Raw genomic sequence first — 26,454 nt, forward strand, 5'->3', positions numbered from 1 at the left:
CTTATCTCCCCATCTCCTGCCATCCAACCCACTTGGGGCAGATTTTTAACCATTAGACTTGTAGAAGCAGGGTTGCAGGTTGCAAGCAAAACCCTCTGTTATCTTCCCCCATTTTCGAGTAAGAGGCACCAGCTCTGGCAAAACTCTAAAAGCAACGTGGGTAGCGCCTGTCTACCACCTGCCTTGTGATTACCAGGGAATAAAAAGGGAGTGGGCACCATTGTAGAGCTCCATCTGTTGGGGCCTCCTGCAGTTGCCATATCATTGCAATTGAAAAAGAATCAAAGCAGGTATTCCCCAGAGAGGGGGTATCTTAGACCTTTGGAAGACCCTAACACACCAATTAACTCCTAGCTACCATAACAATCCTGAGGGTAAAATTCATGTTAACACAAAGGCAAAACTTCATGCCTCTTTGGGTCCCTTCCTTCTCCTCCCAGGAGGCTGAATCTTTGAAATAACAAAGAAATATTTAAAATTTCATCTTCTCATCAGGACCCGAAAGAATGAAAAATGGGTTCACATAGTCTCTGATCGAATGAACCCTTAATGAATCTATCTAGTAAAGAACAGACAGTCTGCTTACTGCTATAGAGAAAAGAGAAAGGTCACAAGATTTATGGAAGGATAAGGCAGTTAAAAAATCAGTGCAAGGAATCTGAGCAAATGTTACCTATTACATAGCAGAAACTGAAATAAGTAAGTAAGGCCTAACTGTTTAAGTATAAAACTCAAAAGAAACAGACATTAATGTTAGAAAATCATTAGCTGCATTCTCAACATGACTTGAAAACTGCATCCATGAATCCATGGAAAGGGGAGCAATCTAAAGTTAATAATAGCTGCACAGAAAAGAATAATGTGATTGGTAAAGCAAAAAGCAAAAATGGAGACGGAATCTTATTTCCCACACTTCAAACCACAGCTCATTGAATAAAACAATTCAAGAAACACTTCCGGAATTCAGAGACAAAGAATAAAGCAAGACGAGAAAAGTGAAAAGAACCACAGAGGACAAATTTGTAGTTTAATGAGCATTTAAAGGAAAATCCAGATGAATAGAAAGTGTGGATTCTATAATCAGAATAGAAGTGCTACCAAGTAGCTAGGTAAATTAATGAAGAAAATAACCACACCTAACCATATTCTGACTAAATGTTTTAACATAAACAATAAAGAAAAATTATACACACAGCCATGTAGGGAAAACAGGTTGCCTATAAAGGAAAAAAAATACGTCTAGTTGACATCAAACTTCTCCTCTGCCACACAAAATCCCTGAATACAATAGAACCACATTTCCAGAGGATTTAGAAAAAGATTTTGTCCTAAAAAAATTAAATTCAGCCAAATTATTGCTCATGTATGAGAAAAGCAGAAAGATGTTCTTAAACCTGGAAAGGGCTCAAGTTAAAACACTAATTGAAAAAAAAAGTTAATCATAAAAACTTGTCAACTGACTAAGAGAGAAATAAAAAGAACTAAAGAAAGACTTAAAGTAATGGACAAAGGAAGGTAAGCAAAGACTTAAACTGTTAATAGGCTATAAAGCTTAAGTACAACATCAAGTGCAATATTTGAAATAAGAGATAGCTTATGTGGAATGATTTTAAAATAGTTACTTAGAAATAAAATCTTCAGCAACAGCAAATACTACTTGCCACCTTAGGAAGTTAGCTCTCTAGTTCTCAACTAAGTGTTTGCTTTTATTTGTTACACTTTATCTAGCACTTCTGTGATCTTCAACAGAGTTGGGGGGCAGGGGTAAGGTGTCACCTATATCAGCTCAGGGTGTCATGTTTGTTAGTTGAAAATTATTTTAAAAATCATGCTAGGAAAACATCCTTAATATGCACTGTGCATTTTATGAATATTAGGTGTTATATTTATCTAATTCTTTTTCAGCATCATAAAGATTCTTGAGCCTTTTGTAGATTTTTTAAAATCTGTGATCATTATATCTTCTTTCACATTCCTAATTTTGTCCATTTGTGTGATTTTTTGTGTGAAATACTACAGATGTTTGTCTATTTTATTGATTTTTCAAAGAATCAGTTCTTGGACTTCTAAAAAAAATCAATGTTACTCTTTTTCTTGATTCATTCATTTCTGCTTTATTTCTTCCTTGTTTCCTTTAATTACTTCTTTCTTGTTTCCTTATGCTTATTTCATCAGTCTTCTAACTTTTGGGGTTGAATCCTTAGTCAATTCATTTTCTTCATTTAACAAAAAAGTTAAGTGCTGCTGAGTAGAGTTTTGGTTCCACCTAACTAGTGTCCATAAGTATTATATACATGACCATCATTTTTGACAACTGTAAAATTGCAGCTTTGAAATTCTTCTTTTAACTCAGTGATTAAGTGCGATTTTAACTTCCAAGGTTATCTTTTTTGCATGACTTATAAGAAATAGCAATATGAACATGGTATTTAGCAATATGGAGGAACACAGGAAAAGAGAGTCAGAAGAGCTGAAGCTGTCTGCTTCTAGAAAGCAAGTCTAGGAATACTGGGAAAGTCAGGCAATGGCTGCTGTTTTTGTGACAAGCTCTGTGATACTATTTAACTTTTTAAATGATGTATATATGTCATTTTATTAAAATAAATTAAAATAAAAAACAAGTGGAGTAAAATATTAGGCAACTGTAACATGGACAGTGGGAGGGAAGGTTTGGAGACCCTGGCACGATATGTTACACTAAATAACATAGCATTTGTTGGCACAGATATAAGGGTAAATATTAAAAGCAAAATTAGTTTGTATAACTTAGTAACAATAGAGGGAAGCAGGAGGGAGGGGGGGATAATGAGAGTTCTGCCAATCCAATAGAGGTCAGGAAAAGAGGAAAAAAGAAACAAAGAAAAAATACACTTAGGAAGCAGATTTAGATCAATGGATAGAGCATACACCTACCATATGGGAGGTCCAGGGTTCAAACCCAGGACCTCCTTGACCCGTGTGGAGCTGGCCCACAAAGCGCAACGCTGATATGCACAAGGAGTGCCCTGCCATACAGGGGTGTCCCCTGCGTAGGGGAGCCGCACACTCAAGGAGTGTGCCCCATATGGAAAGCTGCCCCATGTGAAAAATGTGCAGCTTGCCGAGGAGTGGGGCCACATACACAGATTGCTGATGCAGCAAGATGACGCAGCAAAAAGAGACACAGATTCCCAGTGCCGCTGACAAGAATACAAATGGACACAGAAGAACACACAGCAAATGGATACAGAGAGCAGACAACTGGGAGGGGGGTGGGGAGGGGAGAGAAATAAATGGAAAATAAATCTTTAAAAAAAAATAACTAGAGAAATGATAGGGAAAAAAGTCCAAGTATCATAATATATAAAAATTTAAACTTTCCTATTGAATGATAAAAATGATCAGATTGGCTAAAAATATATAAGCAGCCAAATTCTATTCACCAGAAACATATCTGAAAGAACAGGACACTGAAAGTCTGAGAATCTGCCTGCAGTGAGCTGCACTAACCATTAAGCATGCTCTCTTAGTATTCAAAGGAAAATCTTCAACAGAAAAAAAAAAATCAGAAAAGAAATACAAATTGACAGTAAGCATTTTAAGCAGCTACCAACATTTTTCATATTAAAAGGAGATATTTTTCATGCATTAGATTGGCAAGATCAAGTAGATTGTTAATAGTGGGGAAAGCACTTCTATACTCTGCTAATGGAGTATAAATATCTCAGACATTTTGGCATAAGGGTTAAGAGGGCAAGCTGGCAATTTCTACTAAAAACACTGGTTTTTCCAGCATTCTTGTTCTCAAACCAGAAATTTCTGTGCAAAAGATATATCCTGAAGAAAAGACTGAACAAAATGCTTGCTGCTCTCCTTTTACTGTTAAATAGTAAAAAGTGGTGAACAATTTAAGTGTCCATCAATGGAGATTGGGTTAAATAGATAATGGTATAGCTATACAACAAAATGCTGTTCAAGCACTTGAAATGATTCTGTAGATCCGTACTTATTGTCATGGAAAGATAGCCATGCCATATTGTTAAATGAAATTGCAAATTATAAAATGGTGTATAAAGAATATGATATTTGAGCACGTGCATGATTTATCTGGAGTGGCAAAAGGCAAAATTATAACAGTGATTATAACTGGAAGTACAGTTTTGGGTGACTTTTTATTCTTTTATCAGTTTCCTAATTTTTTCACAATGCATATTTTAATTTATATTTTAATATTCAAAGTAGTATATTCACATAGCTCAGAATGCATAAAATGTATGTAATGAAAATTCTCCCTCATTTTTCTGTTCCCCATCCACCCAATTCCACCCCACCCCAGGAAACCACTGGTATTAGCTTCTTGTGCGTCTTTCCAGAATTTGTTTATATATACCTAAGGCAATTTGAATATATAATATTCCTTTCCCCCCTATACACAAAAAACAGCATATGTTCTTCAGCTTGCTTTCCTTTTAACTGAACAATATATTCTGGAGAAGTTTTCCTTTTGCTAAGGCAGAATTCTCATATAGGTGCATCTTTGTTTATTGTTACATTGACTTCATTATTCTTACAATCAGAAAGTATTTATATGTTAGGGGCAATGATAACACTAACTGATCTCATAAGTCTTGATATATAGTATTATCATTATCTCTATTTTTGAAATAGGTAAATATAAATAACCAAAGTTGGCTTTAGAAGAATCCACATAGACCAATAAATATAAAGCTAGAAAATATAAAGCACCTTTCCTCAGGGGCTAGCAAAGAACAGAAGGCACTGAAAGGGTCCCACACCCCAAGCATGCCCAGTGCATCTCCTCCTGCCCCACTGTGGCTTGTGTGTGCAGCTGCAGCAGCCATTACCCTTCCTCAGCCCTGCATTCATTTACTACCATATCACACCCTGCATCGTGGTCTCCTTGTCCAGTTACACATGCCCCTGGGTTACTGCAGCCACTTCCATGAACTCAGTTATTACCCTCAGGCTGGCAACACCCACATGCTTGCCTCCAGCCATGGTGGCTTCAGCACGACCACCCAAATAAACTGAGAGACTGCCGCCCAAGTACTATCTTAGTCATCTTTGCAAAAAACACATTCAAATGGACCTAAGTAGAAAACGGGATACAGGAGTACACTCTGAGTATAAAGTGCAAGCAATACAGATGGGCTTTAATGGCTATTGTCTCTGTTCAGTCTCTCTGTCTAATTCCAGAGAGTAGAGAAAGTGAGAATATGATTGGCATTAGCTGGGGGAGTGAAGTCTCATGGTATGGGGTTCTGAGAAGGGCAGGTTCTGGAAGAAGGTATTTAGAAGGACAAGACTGTGGGCATCTCTAGTGCAGTGTAGACATTCTCCCTTGGCTCTTGGGGGTACTCTGTCTGGAGAGGGTGTATTACAGAGGCTTTGTGTCTGTTGGGTTGGCTCAGAGTTGGAGGATGGGGTGAGCAGGGGAGATGCTTCTAGCTCAGTCTTTAGGCTCCCTGGTCAGGAGGTCACTTGTGCGGCTGGTAAATTGTGAATTGTTCTGTTTTGGGAAATCCTCAGATTCCTCTTCCCTTGTGGCTTGTGATCCACCGTTCCCTCATCCTTTATTCCCCTCAAGCTCTTCCCAGTCAGATCTCTGTATCCACCAATAGACATCTGATTATAACATGTATTTCCCACTACCTCCTCCGGGGGTCCTGACTTAGACCTTCAGGGCGAAGCCTCGCTGAACGTCTGCACTGGCCACCATGCCCCCAGACCACAACGGAATCTTTCCAGCCTTTGCCTCAGACCCAAGCCTCATGGGTGTGGGGTGGGAAAGATCTAAAGGCCAGTTACATCCTTGATTCCAACTCAGAATAGGAGGGAAGTTAGGAAGGCTTGTGAACTCCAAAAATTTGTGGGCTGGGGAATTGGGAACCATACTCTACTGAGAAGTATAGGATGCCCATGGCTAGCTGAGTCTGTCAGGGTTCTATAATCACTGATATTTAATTTTTAACATTTTAAATATTTTTAGAGCATTATACAGTAAAGCAGACTTTTTAGTTGGTGCCCAGTTCTATGAATTTTAACACATGCATATATTTATGTTACCACAAACACAGTCAGGTACAAGTCCGTTCCATTCCCCCTTCTCTAAAAAAGTCCCTTGTATTGCCTCTTAATAGTCAGATCCACCTCCCTGCCCTAAGCACTGGCAATCACTGATCTGTTCTTCATCATTTTAGTTTTGTCTGAGAACTCAAATAAATGGAATACATTGAATACATAATATTTCTTTCACTCAACTTAGTACCTTTGAGATTCATCCAAGTCACAATCATTTTTATTTATCTTTAAAGGAGCAATAAACAAAGGCTATAAATAGGTCATTTAAATTGGAAGTGTACAGAAACTTTGGGTCCATCTTTAGGTAATATCTTAGAGAGCAGATATTGGAACTTATCAAGCATAGAGTCTAGATACAAATTATGCAAAACCAGTCCAGGGAAAAGAATTTAAAATATTGCCTAGCTGGATCTTTTCCTCCGGTTCTTCATCTGCATTCACTTTTCTCTTGATTCTCCATCAATTTGCAATTTAAATTGGAATCACAGCTTTTTAATCCTCCCAGACTTTGTAATGTCAGCCAGTCTCTTCCAAGCTGTTGATGGACCATAAGAACAAAATATGATAAAATAATACAATAATACATCAAAGTAGGAAGGATTTGGTTGGGTGGGTCAACATTTCTCAAAATGAAGGATATTACCAGTTGTAGTTGAAAAAAAAACTGTTTAGGTGGCACCTTAGGTGGCATCTGGATATTACTTTAAATACCATCCAATCACATCATTAGAAAATACCTTTCCTTTTTTATTCTATTCAAGTGTTCTGATTACAGCTTGGAAAAAGTCTTAGTTGGGTGCCAAAATGTCTTTAATACCTCCCTACTAGTGTTTGATCTCTCTTTTTAGTGGGGAAAGAGACCACTTGGGACAGAATGGGGCACAGGTAAGAGGCTCTAGCTCAGGGGTTCTTAACCAGGAGTCAGTGGACCCCAAGGGGGGTCCATGAGCATGAATTGAAAAAATCAACTCGATTAGATGTCCAACATGATATGTGTGTTGTCTTATCAAATACTACACCATAGTTTAATGTTCTTATTCAAAATAAACAACAGTCGGCACATTGACATGTATTTCAAAAATAAAATTTAATTTTAACTTTCCTATATTTTTGATGTATTGTATTATTAATATGTTAAGAAAGAAGCACATATGTATCATATCATATACTTTTTATTAGTAACTGCATTTCAGTAAATGTACCTATTTCCTTTGTAATTTTATTTTATGCTTTTAAAAATTATTCTTGTGGGTACATGTTGGTATGGGTGTGATATATTTATTAAATAATGCACAGTATAGTGTAGACTTAGTATGATTTTATTTTGATGTAACATGTTCTGACTGCAGTGGATAAATGCCTGCAGAAAGGTTGGTAAGGATGGCGGAGATGGTTTTATGACACCATGGGAAAACTTAAATTTCTAAATGTTGCTGAAAATGATCATTTGAACAGATGTTGAACTGCATTAGGTTATCAGGTATTGAAATTATGGGAAAGTTATAGAATGTAATTTTGAATAATCCTAAAGTTTAATTTAAAGGCAGGTCAGTGTTGAGTGCCATAAAACTATCTGGTACATTCTGAAAAGGGGTCCAGGGTTTTCATCTGATTGGCAAAGAGGACGATGGAACAAAAGAGTTTAAGAACTCTTGCTTTAGCTGTAATTTAACTGTGTTGTTTGATATTCACTGCGTTTTTTTTTTTCATCATTACTTTCTATTTCTGGCAAGTGATGAGCAGTCTCATTAAAATGGTGATATAAAGCTTCACTTTTAAGTAAATGTTTTTAACTATATGAGTGGACTTTAGTAAACTGTAAAATAAATAAAAATATGCTTTCAAAAACAAACCATGGTACACAAATGGCTGCAGACTGGGAAATAATGTGTTAGATTTTAGAAAGAACTTGATGATCTCATGAGTCAGAGAGGTTGCCCTAGAGGCAAGACAAAACCTGGACGATCTCCCAGCTCTTCCACTGATGGTTCAAGCATCCAGGCTCTCAGAACTCACCATGCAACCAATGGCAACTGACCTCCCTTTATATCAAAACTTTGCTTAGCTTTAAAGGGAATTGTGTCATCTCTGATGTATTCTCCTGAGGGGCAACTGCCTTCTCTGCCCCACCATGATTTTCTCATTCCAGCTTCCTCTACCTCACAATCCCCATATTCCTCTGTCATTCCACAGGTGCAAGCACTGAGCAAGGCAGATCAGAAACTCTTCTAAGTTCATCTTTACAGTCCACTGTTAGCCTATCCCTTAGCCTCTCCTTGTTAGCAAGATGCCACACTTCAGGTTAGATTTCCATCTAGATCAAAACACCAGAATCAGACAGATACCTTCTGTACAAGCAGGAAGACTCTAAATCATGAACGACATCTGAGCACCTCTGTCCTACGCAGGTGACTGACTCCAAGTGAAGTGTGTGGAGGAACGGAGAGGCTCTGGGCTATTTTGAATAGGGCATCATGATCTGGAGACAGTGACCAAGCTGCATAGGGTTTTCATCTGGGGCAGAAGCAGTTTGCAGCAGTGACAACTCAATATCCTTCAGGGACTCTGTGCACATAAATGAACAGCAATGGAGAGTGGTAGGGATGGCTGGCTCCCTTCTTACAACCAAATGGTTTTCTCCAACCATGGAAAGACCTGGCTTCAGATTCCTTTCCTCTCACTGGCCCGTCTATTAAGACCCCAGCCCTCCTCAGGTTGGGAAAGCTCCTAGTCATGACAGCAAACATCTTCTAGGGATGTCCATCAGCTTAGCGATTGTCATACCTCCTTCAAACACAATAGTAATAAGAATATCCAACACATTAAATTGAATCATTACAACAACCTATAAGATAGAAATGCTTGATATCCTCATTGCATAAAGGAGAAAAGTCAAAGCTCATAAAGGCGAAGTTACTTTACCCCATGGCTAATAAGTTGCAGAGGCAGGATTTGACATCAGTAGAACCTCTTTCCAAGCTCCACCCTTTCAGCCTCACAAAAGGGCAGCTACAGGTAATATCCAGCCCACAAACATGTTTTGTTTAGTCCACAATATTCTAACAAAAGTTTTGAATTAGTATGACACATTTATAAATTGGGAATTCACATTTTTTTAAAGAAAACACGCCATATTTCAAACTTCTTCTGAAAAAACTAGGAGAGCTGGCAATAAATATAGGGATAGCAAAAAAAAAAAAATATCTGCTGAGATTGACCAGTGTCTGTCCCTTCTAAATGGGCAGTCATTAACTACAGTTATTGTCGTCCTACAGACAACTTCATTCATTCTCTTACATGTCCACAGAATCCCTGAAGGGCACTGAGTTTGTGATGACTTCATGGCCCTAAATGTGTCTCCACCAGACAAAAACCCTATGCAGAGGAGTGTTTGTGGCTCAAGCAGTTGAGCACCTGCTTACCACATGGGAGGTCCCAGTTCAGTTCCTGGTGCCTCCTAAAGAATAACAATAAAAATCAAACAACAAGCAGAAAAAACAACTCACGGGAGCCATTGTAACTCAGTGTTTGAGTGCCAGCCTCCCACATACAGAGGTGCCGGGTTCAAACCCCAGCCCCCCGTACCGAAAAAACAAAACAAAACAAAATTTTAAAAACCCTATGCAGTTTAGTCACTGCCCCCAGCTCATGATGCCTTATTCAGAATAATTCAGAGCCCCTCTATCCCTCCACGCACTTCCCTTGGAGTCAGTTACCTGCATAAGGTAGAGGTGCTCAGATATCGTTCATGGTTTAGAGACCCCCTGCTTGTACAGCTGTCATTTGAATGATGCCCATATTTGAGAACCTGTAAAATGGCTTTGACACATGTAACTGCCAGGGTAATTTATGCCTATTTCCTCCTTTCCTTTATCCTTGGCATGAAGGAACAATTGAACCAAGTCAAGTTCTTTCCCTCCCAGGTAAATGACTGAAAGGTAGAGATTTGGCCAAGTTACCCAGGAATTTATGGTTAATAGAGATGTTTGTGCTAGAGAAAATACTAGAAAGAGGGCTAAAGGGAGGGATTTTGCCACCACAGAGCTTTGCAATGACTTAACTCATTTTTCACAGAATTAATAATTCAGATCCCATGCTGTTTCAGCTAGAAGTGGCCATAAACTGCAGAGAGTTTAACCAACCACTTCTGAAAATGGGGATTGATCCTGGGAAATGCTACCTCCACTTTAAGCCATCTCGCCTGAGCAAAATGAAAGCTGTTAGATGATTTCATATCTTCATTAAAACCATCAAAGCAGAAACACATTGCAAAGAGGCTGCCAAAGCAGAGAATATTTCCCCATGCTTCAGCGGCTTTGGGGAAATGGGGGAGATTCAGATCCTGATTATTTGCAGGAAGACATTATTATGTTCAGTTCTGTTTAAAGGAAACCACACACACAAGTCCCATAAATCTAGCATCTAGCAATGTCATCAAAGCAGCTACCTTAGCGTGCATGTTGATGAGGCTAGAACAAGAATGAGAAACTGGGTGACACACACACGAAGAGACATGTGCCCGTTCCAAGTTGGGGCAGTGCTAATGCAACCTTCACAGGGTCTCAAGATCCTTCAAAGTATCTAAGAACTCTGCCATTTTATGAAAGGGAGAAAGAGGGGTTCCTCCCTGTGCCTTCCTACTTGAGAGTGACCCATAAGCCACCAAGCTGCAGTTGAACATGAGGTTGCTTTCTTTGGCCAGGTTCAAGGACAGCAAAAGATATACCAATGGCTAATTGAGCCAAGGGCTGTACTGGGAAGTATCTTTGGTTCAAACCCAAGCTCAGTCACTTGTAAGGGCCTGAGCAATAAAAAGCCCTTAATATATATCATCATCACCATCATCATCTTCCTTGACTCCAATTTCTCACACCTAGCTCCCAGTGCAAGCCATCAGCAAATCCTGCACTGGTACCTTCAACATATATCCAGCATCTTCACACTTCTCTCTTTCTCTGCCATTAACGTTGCAACTACCATTGCAACAGCCTTTTAACCAGTTTCCCGGCTTCCATCCTTGCTCCCTGGTCCAAACCATCCAGTATCTTCCCATTTTCTCAGAATAAAGGCCAAAGTTCTTGCACTAGCCTACAAAGCCCACATAATCTGGCCCCTGTTACTTCTCTGACTTTAGCCCTGCTCACGTTCCTCCTTGCTCCCTCCACTCCAGCCATATGGGCCCCTAGATTTTTTTCAGTAATACCAGATATCCTGCTGTTCTCGGGGCTTTTGCATTTATTTTCTCCTCTGTCTAGACTGTTCTTCCCCCAGATCAAGGCTTGCATTGCCTCTTTACTTGCTTCAGATCTTTGCTTAAACCACCTTCTGAGCGAGGCATTGTCCAACCACCCTATTTAAAATTGCAGTCCCCTCTACTAAGTGCTCTCTATGCTCCTGTTCTATGTTTTCTCCATAGCGCTTATCACCATCTGACATAAATATGTTTACTTACTTGTTTATTGACCATCTCCTTCCCATCCCAAAGAAAATAAGCCCCACAAGGGCTAGACTTTTTAGTCTGTTTTATTCAGTGTCTACAATGGTGCTTAGCAGAGAGTAGGTGGTCAATAAATATCTTGTGAAAGGAGGACCAAGGTTCCAGCACCCATATTCTGCATTCTCTCACCTGATCTGCTGAGACCCAAGTGTGAAAAGACTAATGAAAGGGTAGGTCCAGTTTGTGGTCTTGGAACAGACTCACCCATTTGTAGTTATTCCTCATGCCTAAGCATACCCATTCAATAAATATTTATTGTGCACCTATTATGCGCCAGGTACTGTTCTGAGCTCCAGGGATTCAGACACAAACAAGACAAAAAAGTTCATTGGGGAGGTAGAAAGTACAAAAGAAAAAAAAAAAAGGTAGAGGAAGCAGCACATGCAAATGCCCTAAAGCTTTGGCTTCAGTCACCCCCAGAAAGCTTCTCTGACCCACCCTGGGCATGAGCCTCTCCTCCGGGTCCCCGTAATACTGGCAGCTTTCTCCCTCTCGTCCGGTCTTGCTATCTGGCTTGTCTGTTCCCTTAGCAACTTAAAGGAAACATCTTTATCTCATCTTCATCTTTCCAGGGCTTAGCACCGTGCCTGGCACATACCAGGGGGTCAAAACATATGGGCTGTAACCAGAGGTGAAATCTTGGAATGGGTGTATTTAGAAAGAGCATCTCTGTAGGGACACTCTTCTCATCAGCCCTTTGCTCAACATCTCTGGCTAAAGAAATCCTGAGTACTCATTAAGGCCCGTATAACATAACACCTTGTCCAAGAAAACTTCCACAACTTTCCCGATGGAATTTCATCTCCTTTTCAAGGGCTCTGCTTGCACTTCCTTTGTGGTACCTATCACCACCTGATTTTCTGGGAACATCTCATAGCCCCACGAAACTGGAGCCCAATGGCAGGACCTGAGTCCCATTCACTTTACATCCTTAACTCAATAAAGGTATGATGAAGGAATCAATGAGTAATAATGACAGCTAACATTTACTGGACATCTTCCAAGTGCTGGAAGTTTTCTGAGCACTTCTACATTTAATCACCCATTCAAACCTCACAGCTACCCTCTGTGGCAGTCAATATGATTAGTTCCAGTTTGTAGGTGGAACTGAGACACAGAGAAGCAACTCATTCATGGACACACACCTGGCATGTGGGGGAGTTGAGATTCCAGCACACTCATTCTGATTTGAGCCTGTGATTTTAATCACTGTGCTAAAACTGCCTGTCCTAGTAGTTTCTGTCTCCTCGTCAACATTTTGAGTTCATACCATCCATCTTTTTGAATCCTGGGCTGCTCTAACTCCTTCCAACAAAATTCTTCTTTTCATTGATCCCTGAGGAGCACTGCTCCACTAAGAGACACTGCTTCAGTACTGGCTTATCTCTCCCCCAGCCTCAGAGTAGATCTGGGATTCTATTGTCCATCAGTGAGCACCCCAGGGCAGAGAACAAGCTACCATCTCATCAGCGATGATGACTGTCTGCCTAATTAAAGGCAAGCGTGGGGCATCCTCCAATCATCGACAACTTCAAAGCCCTCAAAAAGTTAAACATAGAATTACCATATGACCCAGCAATTCTACTTCTAGGTACACAAGCCCAAAAGAATTAAAACAGGGATTGAGTAGATAATTTGTACATCAATGCTCAAAGCAGCATTGTACACAATAGCCAAGAGTGGAAACAAGCCAAGTGTCCATCAAATGGACAAACAAAATGTGGCACATTATTCACCTATAAAAAGGAATGAAGTTCTGATATATGCTACAACATGGGTGAAACTTGAAAGCATAAGATTGAGTGAAATAAGCCAAATGCAAAAGGACTAATATACTATGATTCCACAAACATGAAATATCTGAAATGGGGAAATGCATAAAGACAAGGTAGATTAGAGGTTACCAGGGTCGTGGGGAGAGGGGAAGGGGAACTACTGCTTAATAGGTACAGTTTCTGCTTGGCATCATGAAAAAACCTTGATAATGGATATTGGTGATAGCAGCATAACAATATGAATTTAATTAATAACCACTGAAGTGTACACTTAAAATTAAAATGGGAAATTTTGTGATATATATCACAATATATATTTTTGGTATGTGTATATAAATATCTATATATATGTCTATAGAACCACAATTTAAAAAAATAATATATGAGGAGTTCCAGAGTCAGTTCTCCCAGTAGAGCTCCCTTTATGAAGCTTAAAATAAGTATGTTCAAAGAGAAAAAAAAACCTACATCGGCTTTCCTCCTTTTTTCAATGTGATTGAACTGTCTGTGAAAGCAAAGCTGACACCCTATGTTTAGGCCTTCACGATATGAACCACGGAGTCAAAGAAAAGGAACTTTGCATCCTAAGATTTTTAAAAAAGGAATATTCTGGCTAACATAAGCCTCAAAATTAAAAATTTTTTTAAAAAAGGCTTGCACTCTTTCCCATCCTGTTCTGACTCCCTAATGAAAACGACTTTATCTCTGACGTTTACAATCCTGGAGGTATGCAACAACCTATGCAGATCTGATAACCCTAGGGGACACTGAGGATTTTCCACCAGTGGGAAGAGTGAAGAAGCCAATAGTAACCTTACGGTGTTTAGCTTTCTTTCAAATACCTACTATACTCCCTATTCTTCTGAAGGCTAGACTCCCTTATAAATATTGCAAGTCAAAATTCTTCTCTTGATGCTATATTTGTTCTGAGTTTTCCTTGGGCTCCTCTCTCTTAATCACTAACACAGCCAGGGAATCTGAAAAGCTAGAACTGTCACTGGATTTACTCAGGCTGGATTTTCTGCAAACTCTAGCAGTGTTTCCCATGATGTCAGTTGTGGACTCCCATCTCAGTAATTTTAGGTGTTACATAAACTTACTAAATAGCACCAAATTGCATAGTGAGAAAATTTATTACCTTTTCTATTTCACTTTAATTTCTTATGATTACAGCAAGGAGAAAAGTCTCACATGGATATTAATATTTCTTTAACTCTTACTAACATCTTTTAAACAAAGGTAGAGTAGGCTGCAGGCTTGAATCATTTCAGCCCCCTTATGTAGCATAAAATCAATAACACTGTTTTTTCTCATTCTATTTATTTTTATGATTACTTTCTAATTATGGCAAGTGATGCTGGTTTTCCATTTAAGTGACTTTTAAAAATATTTATTTTAACTATACTTGCCGAATGTGTGTTGTGTTTAAAAATGCTTAGCATATCTCTAGAAGGGTGCACAAACGCAGATAACTAGGGTTGCTTCTGGGAAGAGGAATTGCATGGCTGGGGAGATGGGCGGAAAAGAATAAGACAAATATTCACTTAATATCCTTTGTCACTTTTGAAGTTTGCATTATATGAACGTGTTACTTATTCTAAAATACACAATCTGAAGGAAAAATAAACTCAGTTCTTTATGAAAAATACAATTTTTAAATGAGTTAGCTTAAAGAGAAATCTTAAGAAAATAATAGTAGAAGTTGTACCAGGCTTTGGCAAACAGCATGAAGGTGGTACAAAACTATATGAAGTGTGGGAAACACTGCCCCATAGGATATGGACCTATGCCCCCTACTGTGGGAAGACGGCAGTGTGAGGTCCATGGGCCTCCACTCAGAACAGATGCCCCCGGTTTTCTTACTCAAGGAGTGGTCGAAGATGCTGGTGGCTGTGGGCACTGAGGTGGAACCACTATTAATTCTTCTGATTGCAAAAACTTGGGAACACACGCCCAACTGACCTATGCCCAGGAAATCCATGTGGTGCTCAACCCAACCAGTAGCTCTGGTCCTTGTTCCATGTTCTGGTCCAATAACTTTCCTCTGCTCCCACCCCAAGCCATCATCCTGCCAAGAAAGTCCCTATGAGTGCACATCAAACCAACAGCCCAACTGTGTAGTTTGACAAGCAGCAATTTCTTCTGAAATGCTAAGTTATTTCCACTCACTGGTGGCTTTTACCCCCCTCATCAAGCTGCCCATGGACTACAAAACACTTCAGCCCATCAGAGAGCCCATTAGGAGAACAAAGTGACAGCTGAGCCAGCCTACCAGCAGCCTGGCGCTGAGCCTGGCAAATGGTAGGCGTTTTGACAAATAAATGAATTAACCCGCCCCAGGCTTAGCTCTGGAGAGGACAGTGAATCCCATGGGTTTAGGTTGGTCATGTGACCTTTCAGGGTCCTCCAGCCTGACTCACATCCCACGTACTTATCTATCCACTGTCCCTGCCACTGAGCTCTCTCACCTAGAGGCCACCTCCCTTCCAAGCCCTTCAGTGGATTGGGATCAATAGAGAGCTGTGTGATTCCACCACCTCCCCACCCACTCTGTCACTCAGTCATTCAAGGAATGATATGGAAGTCTAATCAAAGGGAAGAAAGTTATTCTACAGTTCTGCACGCCAGATGTATTGAACATTATTAAGCATGCAAACAGTAGCAACTGTTGAGCACCTACTCTGTCTTGAACACATTAGACACCCTTGGGATATGCCTCCAAATATATGGGAGCATAGCAAGTGCCTTTTTAGAGAGGCTCCCATCAGAAACTCACATGGAATCTTTTCCCCTGGTGGGTATCAGCCCTACACTTCCCTTCATTTCAGGAGAGATGCTTTCAGGGGATGGCATGGGTAACATTCAAAACTCCAAAATGGGTATGGCTCATTGACCAATCAGAAGAGACCCCTGCTGATTATAGAGATGAAGCAGGGTCTCGGGGGCTACCTGCTATGTAGGCATTAACCATTTAGTGAAGGTCCAGTGGGTCTCCCAATGGTCTAAGGAAACCAGATCTCCAGGACAGAGGGCATTTCCAGAGGTGCAGAGATATTTCCAACCAATATGGAAGAATGGTATCTCATTGAATATGGCACCATCCATTGTAAGACACACCCTAGTTCAAAGACGCTAAAGGGTGGAAAAAAGTGCTCCTTAGAATCTATGATAAGTGATGTTTTAAAAATTTAACATCCAAAACGGCCTTAGCAGTGTGTGCCACTGAAAATCACTGGGGCTGTCAGGGTGTTTTCACCTTAATATTCATACACGAAAGGCTTTGGGGAAAGCCCATTCTTCATCCAAGCTTTCCCACTGTACTTCTAAGCTCCAGGGGGAAGCTAAGTCAGCTCTTCAGAAAACCTCCTTGAGCGATGACAGTTCTGCTGGCCCATTCTGAATGTTCCTCAGTGCTATACAAGAACTGTATATGTGCTGGAACTATTATATCCCCAGCACACTGTGAGACTGACAGGGAGCTACAAGACAGATGGTGGATTTATGCACTGAACCATTTCATTTACTCAGCGTGTGTGACATCCTCCTGGACCAAAGCAGGAAAATTTCTTATAAAGATATATGTATGCATAGGCACTAATTGTGCTTGGGGGTGCATGTGTGTGGGGTATACACACATATGCATCTGCACAGAACCAGTGAGCATGGATCAGCCTATTCCATGTTAATTAGTTTGCTGAAAGACAGTAAAGACTTCTCATTAAAAACTTTGTGCAGAAGGCCCTTTGCCTTCTGATTTTTGCTTAATTTCTTGCTAAAGTTTGCCTTTCTAGAGTTTGGCATTGCTATTAGAATTTGACTTCTTGACTGAAACAAGCTGGATGATAGGAAAACCCTTATTCCATGACTTTTATTGTCTCTCTTACTTAGACTCTTGTCTCCAGGACAAATACTGTATCTTCACTGCCTTATCCCATTCCAAGAACACCATCAGTGCTGGACAAATAAATAACCAGAATTCTGAAGTGGAGTAAAAAATGTATAGAACAGGTTCATCTATCAAAATTTGACACCCAGCACAGAATCAAGTATCAGATACTAACTTTCTCTTGTTGGCAATCCAATGTACTTAGAGAAGATTCACTTCCTCTTCACCAACTCTAGTCCCACTGCCATCCCTTAAAATGAAAAAAATCGAGAACACTTTGGACAAAATTCAGCTTCCCTTAAGACTCTAAACACTACTGGACATGGCAGGGTTTATGCCTCTTTAAAAAAAAAAAAAGAAGACCCTGAAATTTTAGTTTCACATCCAAACCTTGATAAAATGACAACTTCCTAAATATAACCTCACATCTGGAGAAGCATTTTAGCACAGATTGTCTTATTTGATTTTCACAAGATTGTAAAGCAGGTCAGGCATCATTCCCATTTTAAAGGTGAGAAAACCAACACCCAGGAAGAGTTGATGTGGATTTTATCAGTGTAAAAGAAAGGAGGGAAGGGAGGGAAGGAGGGAGGGAGGGAGGGAGGATGAAAAAGAAAAGTCAAGTTAGTGGCAGAGTCAATACTAGAACTCAAGGTCAAGACCTTTCCTAGTCTATCATAGAACTATTTTTTCCAGGAATTAATTCATTCCTCAGCCACAATTGGTAACAGCAGCAGGGACAGGATTAATAGTTGTATTTCTAATAGTACAAATAGTGATAATAGTAGTAGTAGCAGCAGCAGCACTAGTGGCAATATTACTGCCTTATTTTGAAATATCACATAATTTTCCAGACACTTGCATGTACAGAGTTTCATTCATTCTTCAAAACAACCTTCTCTGGTAGTTACTACAGGCTGCATTTTTTTAAGGTGGTACCAAGGATTGAACCCCAGACCTTGTACATGAAAGGCAGGTGCTCAATCACTGAGCTACATCCGCTCCCCAATGAGAGTTGGTTTCTATGTTTGTTTCTTTGTTTTTAGGGGATACTGGGGATTGAACCTGGGACCTCAAACATGGGAAGCAGGTTCTCCACCATTTGAGCTACATAGGCTCCCCAGGCTGCATTCTATATGAGTGTGCTGAGACTCAGGAAGGTCGTTGCACTCTGAAACGCACAGCACCTCCGTGGCCAGCTCTGGTTTCTGACAGCAGGTCCCATCCTGGTTCCCTCATCAGCAAGCTGTCAATTTGCCTACCTGTCCAAGCAGCTAGCCGATTCCACCCGGCAGGCCTGGCTGCTACCTTGGGGAGGAAGTTTGGAGATCAATGATGGAATCTCAGAAAGCTATTGGAGGTGCCACCACTGAGGGCTGGGCTCTCCTAGGCTGGCTGGAGCTGGGTTGATTCCCAAGATGGAGCTCAGGCTGGGGCCAAGAAAGTACAGAGTCTGTCTCCTGGTCTCCTGGCTGATACTTATGGCCGCATCCCTGTCTCCAGGTACCATCTGTCACCTCCTGGTTTATCTCCATTTACCCATAGGAAGAAGTCTTTCCACTGGGTTGAGGGTAAAGCATTTTGATATTTTCATTGCCTACATGGATTTGGGGCTCCTGTCCCAGGAAGATAATCCAGGGGTAGGACATGGCCGGGTCATGATGAAATCCACTGCCTGAAACTCTGCACTGTCACTTTTGGAAAGCACAGCCTACCCTCCTTAGCAAAAAGGCACCATGGCCATGCTCACCCCATGGACACTGGTCTTATGGTGGCAGGCTGTGTAAATCAGTGGTTAGAGCATTTGTCCAGAAGTGCACATACACTCACACACGCATGTGTGTGTGTGTATCTTTGTGGGATAGTGTATGCCAGAGACTTCCAGTCTTATATTACATCAACTTGCTTTGTCACCTCATTCCAGATGTTCTCTCTTTTGGGGTTGGAGTTTTCACATCTGTGAAATGATAAGAAGAGTGGGCAAAGAAAGATTACTATGTCACCTGCCCTAGCTACCTCATGGAATTCAGGAATAAAATAAGAACATGGATACTAAAGTATCCCACAAATCTCCGTTCATTTCTGTGTAATAAAGAATAAAACACATACATAGAAATACCCCAGAAATGAAGAAAACAGCTTCCAAATGGGGCCCCATCACCTTGTGCAGAAACGACAGTCCACAACAGAAATCCTCAATTCTGGGGGTGTGTACTTGCTGCTGAAAGAAGCACAGACCACAGAGCCCTTCCCTGATGCTGTAGCCTTCCCAGCCGTCCTGGTGAAGTGACTAGTGGGTGCTCTCCCTCCACAGGAAGCAGATGAGGATGGAGGAATTAGTACCCAGACCTCCAGGCTAATCGTTCTTTTAGAAATAGAGAGGGGGGTAGGGAAGGGATGGCAACTCAAACCTGGAGAAGGAGGGGTGTAGAGAGAGACATGGAGCTGTCAGCATGCTTGATGTTAAGTAAAACCTACCAAGACTCAGCCGAAAATTTTAGCAGAATCCAAATGTGCTAAAAAAAAAAAAGGCATAGCTCCCATCTTTAAGGTTCACAGCTAAGCTGGCTTAGAATCACACATGCCAAGGTTAAAAATAAAAAGCAGCCGTCCCTGAATGACACAGGCTTAGGGAAGGAAGCCGGAGGTATGTGGTTTGGTGGTGGAGAGAGAAGGGAGTGAGGAAAGTCAGGGATCAGGGGGAAGGTGTTTATTGGAGGTCACTTTATCCCAAAGCCAGATGCTGGGAATTTGCTGTTTTACACTTGAAAGTCACTTCACATTGGCAAAGGGGTTCCTTCAGATTTTCCATCGAGGAAACTCTGGTGTGCATTAGAGTGTGATCATGGCTGGACCTGTCAGGGCTCTCTGTCCAAGCCATTTTGCCTCCCCCATCCTGGGGTCTGGCTCAGGCACCTGGATGGGATGTTCACAGGTCACAGCTTGGAAGGTACCATGGGCCATGAGCACTGGTGCCAAGCCAGAACTGCTAGTCTCTGCTACCCTCCACCATTCACCAGAGGGAATGGTGCCGGGGACACCTATGGGGCCCTGCCAGGCGCCATTGGAAAGACTCTGTGTGTTTGTCTCCTGAGTATGGTGCATGCCCCACCCCTTGCCTCCACAACCACGCCCACTGCAGGCCAGGCCTAACTGGCAAAAGGAACAAGTCGGCCCCCTGACCAAATTCTTGCAAATTTAAGGCCCCCTGTTTTGAGCCCAGTGGGGTCCTGGTCTAATGAAGCTGTTGTCCTTTGTCTAATATCCTTATGGTCCTCTACTGTCTAAAAGGTTTGCTTGTATGAAAATGAAAAATTAGCCTCGGTTATTGTGTCACCTAACATATTACTCCTCCCCATTTCCATTACCATGCAGACATTTCTAGAAAGTGAGATGAATGGTGAGAAATCTGTGACCCATGTGTTATGGAAAGCCCACGCATCGTGCCACCCCCACAGATGCCCTGACTCAGCCTATATGGGGGTCAGTTCTATACCATAAAGGGCGGCAAGCCGGAGGGCTCTGAACAGTGGAGACTGCTACATTACAGAAGCTTCCATCTACCTCCAGACACCACCAGCCTGAGAAACATCCCGGCAGTGCAGTGGGGGAGTGGGTAGCCTCTGTACTGCCTGGCTGCTTCTAGGACCCCCATCTGCCCTCATCTGATGTACCTGCTAGTATCCCAAATTCCACATCCTGTCTGCTGGATGAGACGCATCACCCAGTTTGAGGTGTCTTTTTTATACTTTGAAAGCACTTTTGAAAGACCTTAGTTGGCAGGCAGGATAAGGACTGCTATCCCTCCCACTGTGATGGACGAGGAAATCAAGGCTCAGAGAGGTTAAGGAACTTGCTCAAGATACCTGAGTGAGCAAGGCTCCAGTCCAGGTTCTTTCCATTACTCCAGCATAACTGACCAAGGATCACAGCCTCTGGGGGTCTCAGCCCAGGTATAGAAGCAAATACCTGGGGTTGGGAATGACACTCCAGAACCGACCTCTCTAATCCCAAGACCTCAGGCCGCCCTCTAGTTTGGCCTGAAAGTTAGGGATTTCGCCCAATCGCGGAGCCCCGCTGTAAAGCAATTTTCTCCTGACATTCCCCTTCCCAGGGTCCTTCAGATGTCCGGGACCAGGAAAGATCTGCCTAGGTTGGACAGAGCTGCGTTCAGGCAGTACACGTCCTGATCTACCTCTTCCTTGGACACCCTGCTCCACCCCAAAGCCTGGACACGGAGACGGCCCTCCAGTTTGACCAGGAGGTTTTCTGGAGGCTCCAGAGACAACAGGGAAAGCCCTTTGCAGTTCAAGAAACCGTGTGCCTCGTCTAGATAATCACTGGGAAGTTCTGGGTAAGTCCTTCTGTTTCAGTTCCCCCACATGTCAGCCTGAACCCAGCTGGGTTAAGGGGAAGACAAAACGCAGAAGATGGAGAGGGCGCACCGAGTGGGGCTCCGGGTCCTTACCTGTACCAGTCCAGCCCGCGGCCGTAGTTTCTGTCGAAGAAGTGGGGCTCTGTGCCCAAGGCCCGCACGTCAGGGTGCACGCGGATAAACTCCAGCACGGCCCGGGTGCCCCCTTTCTTCACGCCCACAATGAGGGCTTGGGGCAGCCGCTTGGTACCCAGCTTCGGTGAGCCAGAGTGGTTGGAACCGGAGAGGCGAGGGGCCGGCACAGCGGCGGCGGGCGCGCTGGGCGTCGGCCCCGGGGGATCGCAGCGGCGGGAGTTCTGGAGAAGTTTCTGGCCACCCGCGCTGGGGCCGCGGAGGCAGCGAGGCGCGCCGAGCAGGCGGCTCCGGCCGAGGTCGTCGCAGCAGCACAGGAGGCTGTAACACAGGTAGGTGCAGGAGAGCGAGAGCGTGAAGGCGAAGAGCAGCCTGCGCGCCCTCCGCGGCTGAGGTGGCCCCGCACGGCCCAGGACCCTATAGGCCATAGCTCCATGGGCCCGCGCCGGGGGTCATGGTTTCCGAGGGGCACCGGCGGCGGAGCTGCTTTGGCCCAGCGGTCGCCTAGAGGGCTCTCGCGGCGCTGCCCGGAACGCGTGGGTCGGGTGAAGGGGGTGCCGTCTCCTCCGGGTGCTGTTGGCCCGGGCGCGCACGACGCGGGGGGATCCCGAGGGCGGCGGCTCCTCCGGGGACAGGTGGCTGAGCTTCCAACATCTCTCCGCCCTGGGCGATGGGGCTCCGGGCAGCGGGGCGGCTCCTGGCGCTGCTCTGCTCCTATGTGCGCCAGGTTCGGAGCGCGCCCGGCGCCCGATACCCCATGCCCAGTCCTCGGGGCGCCGCGCACGGCTCGCTCAGCAGCGACGCGGCTGTGCCGGCTGGCTGGTGGACCGGACGGTGGCGCTGGCGCGGGCCGGGTTCTGGCTGCTCGGGAAATGCCGAGCGGAGCGCTCTGCCAGCTCTATTTAAGGAGTCGCCTGACGTCAGCCGCGCGGGTCCCCCGAGCCCGCGCCGCACCCGGGGACCTGGCCCGCCCCTGCGCCCCCACTTTCTCACCTCTCCCAGGGACCCTCCACCCCCGGCGCTCCGCTCTCCCGCCGCCCTTTAAGGAACCCTGGCAAGCTTGGGGCTGCGAGGGCAAGGTGTTGAGGCATTTCCTCCGCCAGCAGGCTGCACAGCTCTTCTCGCGGGCCTCTCGGCACCCAGGGAAGGGAACCCGGGTCGAGATCGCGCCAACATACAAATACAGACTGGACTGCAGATGCAAACGCCATCACCCTACAAGGATCTCCCACCTACGGTCCCCCACAGGTGCACAGGCATCCTGACCGGACACACCCCCACACTGGGCGGGGTGCAGGGGTGTGATCCCGAAACCTGGGTAGAGAGCTACTGATAGGGACACTTCTCCCTGCCATCCCTCCGTCATCCCGCCAGACAGACACGCACACTCCGGAAGCGGACAACGTGCCTGGTGCGCACACCCGCGCGGGACTGGGACACACGCTCTCGACGGGATGAGTGAGATTCCGTGACTGTTCCTTGAGCTCCTTAGCTGCCCGCGCGCTGACTCACACCCAGGCGGCCCTCTCTGTCTCACACCCCTGAAGCACGCACAGTCACCCGTCGCACCCCACCTCTCGCTGGGGCCTGGCAGGACAGCGAACCCCAGAGCAGCTGAGTCCGAGCGAGGAGGGGTCCTCTCTTCGAGACGGTCCGGTAGCTGCCTGCCGGTCCCCGGGGAGCTGTCCATGGTCCCACAGGGTCTCTCAAGTCCAGGATGCCGCCGGATGCTTCGCGCAGTGACACTGGAAGGAAGAACCGGAGGGTCGGGAGGACTTACCTAGGAGGAATTCCACTTGGAGCCCTAGCTGCCCACTGAGGAGTAAGCATCCTCAGTGATGCCCTGAGTGACCACGCTGGTATCTCAGACCAGAACCGTATATCAGAACCATCGAGATGACCACGCCAAGAGCCCAGCTGAATTCTCTCCACAGCCGTGCCGCGTCACCGTGTCCAGATTTTCGCCAAGTGATTACCCCCATAAAATGTCTAAATGACCAGCTTCATTGCTCCCTCCTGTGACACCCCCAACACACACACACGAGTGTCCTTATCCAGGATATAACCTAATCAGTTCTGTGAACATTAGCCCAAGCTAGGGAATATTTTGTCCCCAAACCAGGCCCATCCCTGGAAACTTTAAACCAGCCCCTCTACTGCAGAAAATAATAATAGCTATCAACTTTGTGCCAAGTACTTGGAATGGGTTATTCATTAAATATATTCACCACAACCCTATGAGATTGTTACCATTTTTCCCATTGATTCCCACATCACTTCACTTCCTTAATTCCTATAGCTAACATTTACCGAGTGCTTGTTTTGCACCAATAATCTACTAGTGCTTGACATGCATTACCTCATTTATCTTTAGAAATAGGTATTATTATAACCCTTGAGGCTTAGAGAACACATACTCAGTAATTGGGATAGCTTGGATTAGATACAGGCTATCTTAATGACAGCACTTTACAGCTCCCTAACTTCTTTTGGCCACTACTCATATGATTCTATCCTAGATCCCTTTCCCTGATGTCTAAAATCTGGCACCTGAGACTGACTGAAGAATTCCAGGTGAAGATTGAAAAGTTCGACAAGACTATCATCTCCCTTCTGAAAACTCAGTTTCTAGCAATGCCATCTAAGACTCCATTATCCTTTTCTTGTGGCTACATCACTGCTCACATCCTAAGCTTGCAGCAGGCAAAATATCTAAGTGCTTCTTATGAGTGAACTGATTAAGACACATCTACACCATTCTGTACTTGTACAGTGTGATTTTTTTGGACCCAAAATATAGGTCCTTACACATTTGACCTGATTAAATTTCATCCTGTCTCATCAGCACACTGCCTCAAAAATTTTTTAAATGTCTGTTTGAATCTTGAATCAAGATTTAGCTTTCATTTATGCAAAAAGTAGAGAGATTGAATCTCAGATTTCCCATTTATTCCAATGTCTCTTGTGCAAGTGGGTTGACCTCTCTGGGCCTCAGTTTCCTCAAAAGGTAACCTCAAAAGTCTCTTGGAGTTCTGATGCTGTGTAATTCCATGATTCTGTGATTCCAGTATCCAATGGATAAGCCACTCTCTTAGCCACACTCTTAACATCTCCATGTTTGATTACCATTTAATTAATTACTCATTCAAGTTATTAATAAAAATTTCAAGCCATATATATTGAAAGAAGTGTACCATATACTTTCAATGATTTTTATACTGCAAATATGCCATTTCTGCACTCCATTGTTAAAATGACAAGATTTAACATGGACTAATCCACGCTGAAAAGCATCTTTTTTTCATATGAATAAACACAGACACAATTGTTTATCATAATTCTGTGCTTGGCTCAATTTTTATTTTTTCATATTTGAGCCTATAAACATAAATTCCTGGGTATTTCACATGCAATCAGGACTAGTCAGATTTTTCTCTTATGTCTAACCAGACTAATGACCAAGACTGTGGATAAAATTTTTAGGGAGTAAGACAGTGGACATTTTTGCCCATCATCATCCACCGCTACCTTTTGGGAGTAGCATCATGATCTTCCTTTGGGCATATCAGGTAGGTTTATGTTGGGTCATTTGGTTTGTCAAATAATGCTCTCTTAAGATTTGTGTTTGTTATTCTGTCAAAGGGAATAAAATGATTCAGGGCAGGTATGCAAGCTTCACAGTGCTACCTGCTGAGGCTTCTTCTCTCTTGTTCCTCCATATTAGGTCACCACAAGATGACATATTCATCTTCCGCCATCACGTGCACATTCTGCTCATTATTAGTAAGGAAGGAAGGGGGAGGATAAGGACATACAGTCTCTCTTTAAGGACACTTTCTAGAAGCTGCTTGTATTATTTTCACTTATATTCACTTGGTCAGAACTTTGTTACATGGCTTTCTAGCTTCCAGAGATTATTTGAAATGTAGTCTTGATTTGGGGTAGCCATGTGCCTAGCTAAAAATTGGAGGCTTTTATTACCACAGAAGAACTGGAGAACAGTTAGGGAAGACAACTAGCAATCTCTACCATTCTTAGAGAAAGAGTTTCCCCTCATTCTTTCTCTATGTGGTTTCTTTGGTTTAAGCATGGTTCAAGAGTGAGCACATGACCATGCCTGAATAATAATAATTTTCCAATGACACTTCAGTGATGGAAAGCAACTCACTTCTTTCCAGTGAGAATCAACCACAGGACTTTTGCTGAAACCATTGGAAAATAGAAGCTCTCTTTCTTCTGAGATGATAACTTAGTACAAAATGATCCTGAAGCTTCCAGTGGTCATTTCTGTCATAAAGGAAATTTTGAGAATGAAGCAAATGCAGAGGAAAGCTGAAAGGGCTGAAAAATGGAGAGTCAGATTCCTGATGATATTCTTTGGCCTCCGAATCCCTCCATGACAGAAGCAAGGTCTATCCCTGGACTTCCACGTTCCAACTAAATAATTATCTTTCTGTTCCCTGCAAGTGAAAAAGCCCTGACTCATTCAAAAAACAATTACTACCCCAGTTACAAAGAATAGGAACCATGTTAATAAAAACTGGTGGAGATGTGATGGGGGTTTATTTTTTTAAGATATTCACAGACACATACTGGGTTTCCTTAAGATGTAGAACAGTCACAGGATCTGGCTGCCTTCTCCATCTTCTCTACTTCTCTTTGTATCTTAATTTCTTTTCTTGTTGCTCTTAACTGCCATTTTCTTCTT

General features: G+C 43.2%; 1 protein-coding gene across 1 annotated transcript in view; it reads right to left on the minus strand.

Moving 5' to 3' along the window:
• Positions 1 to 22,623, minus strand: part of HS3ST2 (heparan sulfate-glucosamine 3-sulfotransferase 2) — a 107,513-nt gene extending 84,890 nt beyond the window's left edge. Inside the window, exon 1 of the mRNA XM_004460059.4 lies at positions 21,708 to 22,623. Within this exon, the coding sequence (XP_004460116.1) occupies positions 21,708 to 22,174 (467 nt within the window). The 5' untranslated portion in view covers positions 22,175 to 22,623. The remainder of the gene's footprint in view (positions 1 to 21,707) is intronic.
• Between the last annotated feature and the right edge of the window lie 3,831 nt (positions 22,624 to 26,454).

The sequence above is a fragment of the Dasypus novemcinctus genome, chromosome 23 (genome assembly GCF_030445035.2).
Source record: "Dasypus novemcinctus isolate mDasNov1 chromosome 23, mDasNov1.1.hap2, whole genome shotgun sequence".
In the NCBI taxonomy this organism is placed as follows: domain Eukaryota; kingdom Metazoa; phylum Chordata; class Mammalia; order Cingulata; family Dasypodidae; genus Dasypus; species Dasypus novemcinctus.